The following is an 8,680-nucleotide window of genomic DNA, read 5'->3' as shown; positions in this document are numbered from 1 at the left end:
ACACAGTTCATCCCGCCCCTAACACCTTTTAGGTAGCAGAACTGGATACCCTCGTGACTAGTTCTCTTATTTATTAGGGTGCAGTCACGTGTGCTACTCTTGACCAGGACTATAGCACTGGGCAGCAGAAGTTCTGCTAGCACCTCCACAGGCACCTTGGATGAGTGGAGTCTGGCCTCTTCCTCCACAGTCATTCACATACACACTGAGCTGGTGTGCACCAATAACCCACGGAGAGGATTTCAAGTTCACGACATAAAGCGCGAGACGCGTAACATCTAATTTTAAGCATTAGTGGGATAAGTGTAAACAATGACGGCTGTTGTTGAGACGCAGGTGCAGTATAACAGCACCTACATGATGTCTAGTACGGAAGCCTACATGAATCAGGAGGATGACTGGGACAGGGACCTTCTGCTGGATCCTGCCTGGGAGAAACAGCAGAGGAAGGTAAGGTCACATGAATCTGCTGGACGTCACTTTGAGGGGAAATATTTGTTGGATCAAAATTATACCATGATATTACTGAAATTCATTATTGTAAGTTAATTTAAAGTTCAATGTTTACATGTTATTAAAATGGCTAAATTGATTAATAGGGTATTTCACAGTATAAATATATTATAATAACAAAACCTGCAGTGTTGCTTTTTATACTTGTATATTATAGCCAGTGTTGGGTAAGTTACTCTGAAAAAGTAATTAATTACTAGTTACTCATTACATATTCAATAGTGTAATTAGATTACTGTCAAAATTACTCTGTCCAAAAAGTATTTAGTTACTCATTGCTTATTACTTTCTATATCCTACATCAACTTTTATTAGTTAAGTGATTCAAGGATAGACATGAAACTGCTTATTTCATTCATTCAAATAAATAATATTATTAACCAAAGTATTACAAATGTGAGAATTATACATTAAAGCACAGATTTTAAAATAAGACTTTGAATTTTGATGTCAATTACACTATTGCACACGCATATATTTAACAAAGTATTTAGTTTAATTAAATCAAAAGTAACTGTAATTAAATTACAGAAAACATATGAGTAATCCCTTACTTTACTTTTTCAAGGGGAAAGTAATTAAATTACAGTAACTAATTACTTAGTAACTAGTTACACCCAACACTGATTATAGCTCATTGTAGAACTTCACGGAAGTATTACCCGTCACTGCAGTTAGTAATACTGTAAATAGTACCACTTGCACAGTAGCCTAAACTAGAAGAGTTTCAAATATTTCAACACGTATTAAAAACACTGAAAATGGTTGAGTTTGATTCTTTACATTATAAACTATCTTGTAACTCTGACCAACGTTTTTTGAAGCAGTCTATTCTTTATTTACTTTCCCAGTTTTCCTCAGCGTTGTCCCACACCTTCCCGCCCTACTTACTAACTTCAATATGAATTCAAAACTGTTACTGCTCGCAAACACACACACCTACACACACACACTCTTGACTGCTATACATGACTGTAATACAAGTATGATTTCCATATAAACTTCTAAAATCGCTTTAGGCGTTCAATAAATACGTGGTACTTACGGAATCGCGTGCGTAATGATTCTGTAAATGCCTTACAGATGAAAGAAAAACATATTTGTAAACTTGTAATCTTGTCATTAAAAAAAGACCAGGCAAAGGGGGTTAATATGACGTTTCTGAGGATCATATGAAGACGAAAACGACAGGTGAAGTAAACTGCCCGTCACTGGAACTGCACAGTCTGTGAATGACGTCAGCACGTCCTCGAAAAGAACAACTGATTTAGATTTATGGTGTCAAGCACCGTCCCGTTTGTCATGCCAGAAATAGAACCTTTGAATACACAAGTTGCCCTATATTCAGATATTTTTCCACACTTTTTCACGACTGCAATATGTTTGGAAAATGTAGATAGCGTAGGTTTTATTTTTTTAAGAAGTTAATGGCCTTTCAAGACAATTAAGTCAGGGCATTGACTGAATCTGCCAAAAGTTTGATTGCAAAATTCTTCCAAGAAACTGAAAGCTTTTTTTTACCAACGCTTAAATAAACACACCTTGCTAGACAGTTATCTAAACAGTTAACTCATGCTTTATTTTTAATATTCAACTCAATTGTTGAAATTATATGTAAAAGAACAATCAAAGTAATTGCATGATATAACACAGCATACAAATGTCAGAAAAATATTAGTTTTGCCTGTTTGGGATAAATAACTGTGATTTTTACAACACAGATAAGGAGTCACAGTGTCTCGGGTCTCTTGCAGTGCCCAAAATTGCCTAAAGGATAAAATACAGATTGAGATGCATCCAATGTCTTTAATATTAGATTAATTTAAAACATGTTATTTGTAAGAACTGTAATGATTTTAGGCTAAAACACTTGAAAATCGCATAGCGATCATGATGGAAAAAAAGCATTTCATTTGCAGACACACTGTCTAAAGGTGTCTCACAAACACTTGGATGTTCGCTAGACCTGACAAGGTTGAAAGACTTCAACAGGTGGCGAGAGAGAGATAGAGCAAGAGAAGTGCAAGGAGGTTTTATTTCAGTCTGTGAATAAACATGTCCTAAAAATACTCCTTAACCTTGCTGCCCCACCTCCCTTATTCCTCCCAAATCTTCTCCATTCTTAAGTCTGCATTTTCTGACCTCTTCTTGCCTGTGCAGTTGGTCTCTCTCTCTCTCTCTCTCTCTCTCTCTCTATTCCACAGCCAGCAAAAATCAGCACCATGTCAATTGTCACTATTTTAATGCCGCAAACCGTTTTATACAAGTTTACTCAGTGGTGTGAATTTACATAAATTTACATAAGAGGATAGTAATTTTTTTCCCTCTTTGGCAAAATAACTAATTTGAATTGGCCAGTTACAACACTAAAACAATTCATCCGGTTAAACAGTGCTTTTTGTTCCCATTTATGAACAAGTTGATAACTTTGAGTTATCAATTCAACTTGGTTTTGTCTTAAAAAGTCTCAGACATCAAACGGGCCTATTGGAGAGAGCGTTTGAACATAATCTGGCATGTTAGATCATCATAAGGAGTTGATATCACAGTGTAAATATAGAAAGTGCATCATTTTGCAATGAAACGAATACGGATGTTGTGTGGGTGGGGGTGAGGGGCTTGTTCTGCACCTGTTCTAACTCCCCAACGCACATATACTCAAGTCCTTGTGTTAAAGTGATTGTCAACATGCTGTTTCATTTGATATGTGTCAAATGACAGCAGAAAATAGACAAATCGTTTCTCAGCAGCTCACTAATGTTGACTAGTAAATTTTGAGTTTGATGTGCGCCCCCACAATCCGGCTTTAAATAGCTGATATCCAGGCCCACACAGAATTTGTACACACAGAAACCTGAAGAAAGCTTCACAGATTTCCGTCATTCACAATGTTCAAGCTCGACCCACTTGCTTGTTTATCACAAATTTTGTACAGTTTAATGATGCTTTCAGTGAATGGGTATAGTGTTTTCAGCTCCAGGACAGCTCCATTCAGGATTAATTTACCATGTTGAAATTCATTCCTCTCAGTTTCACAGACTCTGAAACCAATCCCTAACAGAACAAGAGTCTCAGCACTGCCACCTGGAGGCGTGTAAAAAGTAGTATAGTATAAGCATAATAGTAAAAGTCTGTTTAAATCTTCTGTTGAACAGTTCAAAGCTGTAGCAAAGTTTTCAGCTTCAATAACTGTAAAACTTTGCAGTAGTTTTGCAGAAGGTTTGCCAGTAACGTACTGTAGATTTAATTTACTTTTCTATTTCAAATTTAAACGTACATAGTTCTTATATCCCCTTTAATAAAACAAGACTATATATCTAAGGTCACTTTCTTGTGGTATAAATGTATCGTAATTTAAGAAGTTTTAAATATTTTTACTAGAAAACAAGCCAAAATGCAGTGGAAGAATGTCTTTGTTTGCTATGATAATGGCAGTAATGAGAACATTCTTTTCTTGCTCATTTAAAATTTTAAAAGTCAAAGTGTTTTAATTTTGATTAAAGTAAAGTTTAACTTATGTTGAAAACAGTACTAAATACTTTTTACTTTTTAAATGTCAAAACAGAGTCTAGATAAAATTTTAAATTTCAGTTATTGTTTTTAAAGTACTTCACTGTCTAGTTCCAACCTATTGATCTGATCTTTTACAGTGTCATAATCTGTACAGGGCACTTAGATCCGGCAAACTTAGAGTGCTTTCTGTTCGTAGATCAAGGTTAAAACATTGTGAGGACTGCGCTTTCGTGATAAACTCTGGAATAGCCACGGCCAGCTATCGATCCAAATGGTGTCATCACTCTCCTCTTTTAAATCAGAACTGAAAACACAGTTTCTTAGTGCTGTCTTTAAGTTATTATTCTATTTTTTTTTCATTTATTTTTTTTCTTTATTTTTTTCAATTATGTTCAATTATGTCAACCTTGTGTTGTTTTTAAATGTGCTTTATAAATAAATTATGAAAATGAAATCTTATAATAGTTATTCATGTGGGAAAAGCCAACCCTGATCAAATTAAGTTGACGTCTGTTAACTGCGGTGTGAAATAGTTTTTTTCTGCCAGTCATTTTTGTGAGGGCCACTTCTGGTTTTGGTGCCGAGTAGAGTTACAATGTTTCCGTTGCCTCTGAGTTTGATTAGATCTTTTCATGAGAGGTAAGATGTCATACTGACATAGCAGTCATTCCTGATAATGCATCCTTTGGCAGAACAGTTTCAGATCCAGCTGTCTGGTGTATATAAAACTATTGCGTAAAAAAGTGGATGCTTTCCATTTTTAGTATAGGCTATTCGCTGAGGTTGTGCACTGTATAAATAGACCCTGTGTTATGTATTGGCCTCTGTGACATTTTAAATTATATTGAGTGATAAAACAATCACATATGGGCCACAAGTCCTTAAGTTACTTAATTTTTGCTTTGGAAGTCATTTATTTGCAACAAATTCTTTTCATCCCGATAATGACATTTTGACAGTCACTTTGTGTGAAAAAAAACATGTCTGGACATTGAATAAAAAACGATTTGCAAACATGCTAACACATTGATCTGAGGCTTAATTGTTTTTGAAATTTTAATCTATCTAGCAAAATATCATTTAGAATAGGTCTCAAAATAAGTAATTAGACCTGATATTTTTTCAGGCTTGGATGTAGGCAGTAGCTTAATGTTTATTGTTTTTACATGCAACCGTGAAACAATGCCCTGAGAATTTTCATGGTCAAGGGTTTTCCTGCTTTTAAAACGGTCAATTTTTTTTTAAATATCAAATTGAATGTCTATGATAAATGTTTTGTTAAGTGATGTTTGCTTGTGGTCTGATGAGGAACAGTGCTTCGATCACAACTTCCTTACTCTAACCAACAAATACAATCATGTGACCTAATCATGTGACACCAGACATATTTATCATGACACAACAGTGACGTAAGTTAGACATAAATAGTAATGAAATTGATTTAATGGAACGAAAATTATGTCACCTCAGTTTTAGTGCCTACGTAACTATAGGACAAATATAGGCATATACTGTATTACTTTTCTTAATGTTTACTGTGTGTAATTTTTTTTAATGAACAACCTCCTGTGGTTGACGAACAACATTTTGTGAAGGTTAAGCAGGTTCACTTACCATTTGATTAAAGGAAGAGTTAAGGGGGAGAGAGATTGTGTGGTCATATCAGATGGCAGTTGCTATTCCAGAAGCTGTGTCCATGTAGGGCAGCAACTATAAACTACCAAAGACAGAGTTCACATAGGCCTCACGATAGATTTATGCCTGTGTTAGTGTGTATAGATGTGTTTGTGTTCGGATATTCGCAAATGTGTGCTGGTTATATCTCTATTTAGCTGTTAGTTCAGATTGCTTGCTAAAAGTGAAGGTTAATATGAAGGTATTTTTAGACTAATTAATACTGATCCAACCATCACAAACATTCTAAATTCTCATTCACATTGATCCAACAAACACCAACTTTCATCCCAGAGTAGCATTTTGATAGCGTGGTGTATTCCTACATATATGGTACTATATATTAACTACAATGGTGTGATATCATCAATGATGTGTGATGTAAAGTTGATATTTTAAGGCGATCATGTGGTGTCCTGTAATGGTGTGTATGTTCTGTGAGGATATGAGCCATCGGTCCTCATCATACACCTCATCCATCTGGCCAACTCATTACTTAAGAGCCAAAATAAGATAAATGCTTCTACAGCAACAGAGTAGCTGTAATCAGAAGTGTTGCTAAATTTCCCCTTTGACTTTCTTCTCAGTTTACATTTTTTGTTGTCCACCTAAATGTCTAAAAGGTGTGATTTAGTCTTGTTTCAAACACATGTTGGCATCTATAAAAAGACTTTAATGCAAACTATTTTATTTCCTTCAATAAACAAAAGGTAATTCAGAGCCATATTTGTTTCACAGCTATTGTTCAAATGTAAAGGATGTGATGTTGTATGCAAAGGCTTTTCCATTAAATATTTTTGTACTGTCAATGATGTCATGGCAACTGTATGTGAATATGATGTATTAATGAAGATAGAACTTATTTTTATGGATTAAGGAGTCTTTCATTAACAGACTCTCTCTGACACACACTCAGGCCAGAAGTAATGGCAGATATGTAGTAATGGGTCATTCATTTTAAAGTCGTATCCTCAGAGGTTTTCAGTCTCACTTCTGTGAACACATGCCACGCTTGATAAATTTTGAAATGTGAGATGTCAGGCCCTTGCATGCCTCGAGTGTGTGTGTGTGTGTTGGGTGACAGAAGGGTTGCTCGTGTATCATTCCTTTGGGATGATTTCAGATTTTCCAGACTGCATCACCAATTAACATCATTATTCAACCCAAAGTTGGAAGAAAATGTTGCTCATAAGGCATCATAATTGTGCAAAGATTTTGTAGAGGTTAGTTTTGCCGTACTCTGTTGTGACATGGTGAAACGTGCTTTTAGGAGTGAAAATGTAACATTTTGTTGATTAAATATTGATGTTTGTGAATTCGTTGTGTAGCACAGTGTTGTGTAGCACAGTTATTGCTGAAAACTCATTAGAGTGGCAAAATTTTCTATTTCCATCTCCTTTAAATTTGAATCAAATGTAACTACAATGCTACAGTTGTCCTTTACAAGAATCAAACTACATCAGGAAAAATCTCAGAACTTTGCTAACGTTCGCTAAATTTTTTGTTCTATTTTATCCAAAACATTGCATTAATGTTAAAAGAGCATTTATTTAAGATTACATGTAATTGCTATCATACAGTACATTGGGGAACGCAGCTTAATAAAAGGATTAAATATTATTCCAAATACAAAAATGTTTCTGTAATGGTTACATTCAGGGATTTATTAGAAACATAACCACAATTCACCCTAATGTGTTTCAACAGAAATAAGAAAATCATTTTAAATCATTTTAAATTAACCTTATCAACCACACGTCAAATCAAATTGAAACACATACACAGTAGTCCAGAATTTCTTAATATAAGTTCAGACAGCATGCGTTTTCTTCATTCTTTGTCCTCCCATGACAATTACGTCCATCAAGCAAGAGAATGAGAGACAGAACAAGTAGGAGAATGAACGGCAGTCATCCAGACAGGTGAAAAGCTATTAATACAACCGTATCTACTTTATTTACCCACAATCACTAGCAGCCTTTTCTAACTCAGAGTGCATCAGATGGGCATACCTACCTCAAACGTGTGTATCTGTGAGTGCTTGGCTTGATCTGTGCACTTCATTGTACGGTTTTTGATGAACAGACCTCACAGCTGAGCTCTAGAAACAGGCGTTTGTGTGCTACATCAATTGCTATGTTGTTGTATTTTAACCTTTTTTTAATTAGTGTCCGTTAGCTTTATAACACGTTGTTCATTTATTTGTTTATATATTATTTGTAGCTAGTTCTAAAAGCAACTGCATAACAAGCAATATGATGTACAGCCCTGATTAATCTTATCCCTACAGTCAGCCACACAAGGCTTTTAATCTATTAAAATGCTTTTAATCTATTGTGGTAAACATAATAATCTAATTATAAACTTTGTTTACAAAAGGTCACATTGTGTCAGGTACTCATTGCAAATAATGCAGAAAATACTGTTTAATATAACTGCACATTGTCCTTTTCCCCAAAAAACTCTTTGGGACTAAATTTGCTTGCTTAAGATGTCTGTGCTCTAATTTAAAATAAACATAACATTATCATCATTTAGCGTGGATGCAAACTTAATTACTACAGTATGTTACTGTTTAATAGTGCTTGGAGTAAACTGGTCATGAGACTTCTATAGAATTGCAACTACAATGGACAGTATTTCAAGTTTATACACTATAGGTGCGACTGAGCTAACATGTGACATCCATCTGACCTCTGCTATCTAGTGATAATTCACCCACAACTAAAAATTCTGTCTTCATTTACCCACCCTCTTGTCATTTCAAACCTGTAAAAAAAGTGAATGGGTACCGCCATCAACATTCTTTAAAATATCTTCTTTTGTGTTCTGTGGAAGGAAGAAATTCATACATTTTAATTGACAACAGTATGAATAAATAAGGACAGAATTTTCATTTGTAGGTGAACTGTCCCTTTAATGTAACACTCACATTTAGCAATGCAATGCTAATTTTACGTGTGAGCAGAGTTTATACAAA

At 34.9% G+C, this 8,680-nt stretch overlaps 1 protein-coding gene across 1 annotated transcript in view; it reads left to right on the top strand.

Annotated features, from left to right (window-relative positions):
* Window positions 1-104: 104 nt before the first annotated feature.
* actn3b (actinin alpha 3b) overlaps window positions 105-8,680 on the top strand; it is a 28,586-nt gene continuing 20,010 nt past the window's right edge. Inside the window, exon 1 of the mRNA XM_056755256.1 lies at window positions 105-450. Coding sequence (XP_056611234.1) covers window positions 313-450 — 138 coding nt within the window. The 5' untranslated portion in view covers window positions 105-312. The remainder of the gene's footprint in view (window positions 451-8,680) is intronic.

The sequence above is a fragment of the Triplophysa dalaica genome, chromosome 1, assembly GCF_015846415.1.
Source record: "Triplophysa dalaica isolate WHDGS20190420 chromosome 1, ASM1584641v1, whole genome shotgun sequence".
Classification (NCBI taxonomy): Eukaryota; Metazoa; Chordata; class Actinopteri; order Cypriniformes; family Nemacheilidae; genus Triplophysa; species Triplophysa dalaica.
This window is presented reverse-complemented; position numbering and strand designations above follow the sequence as displayed.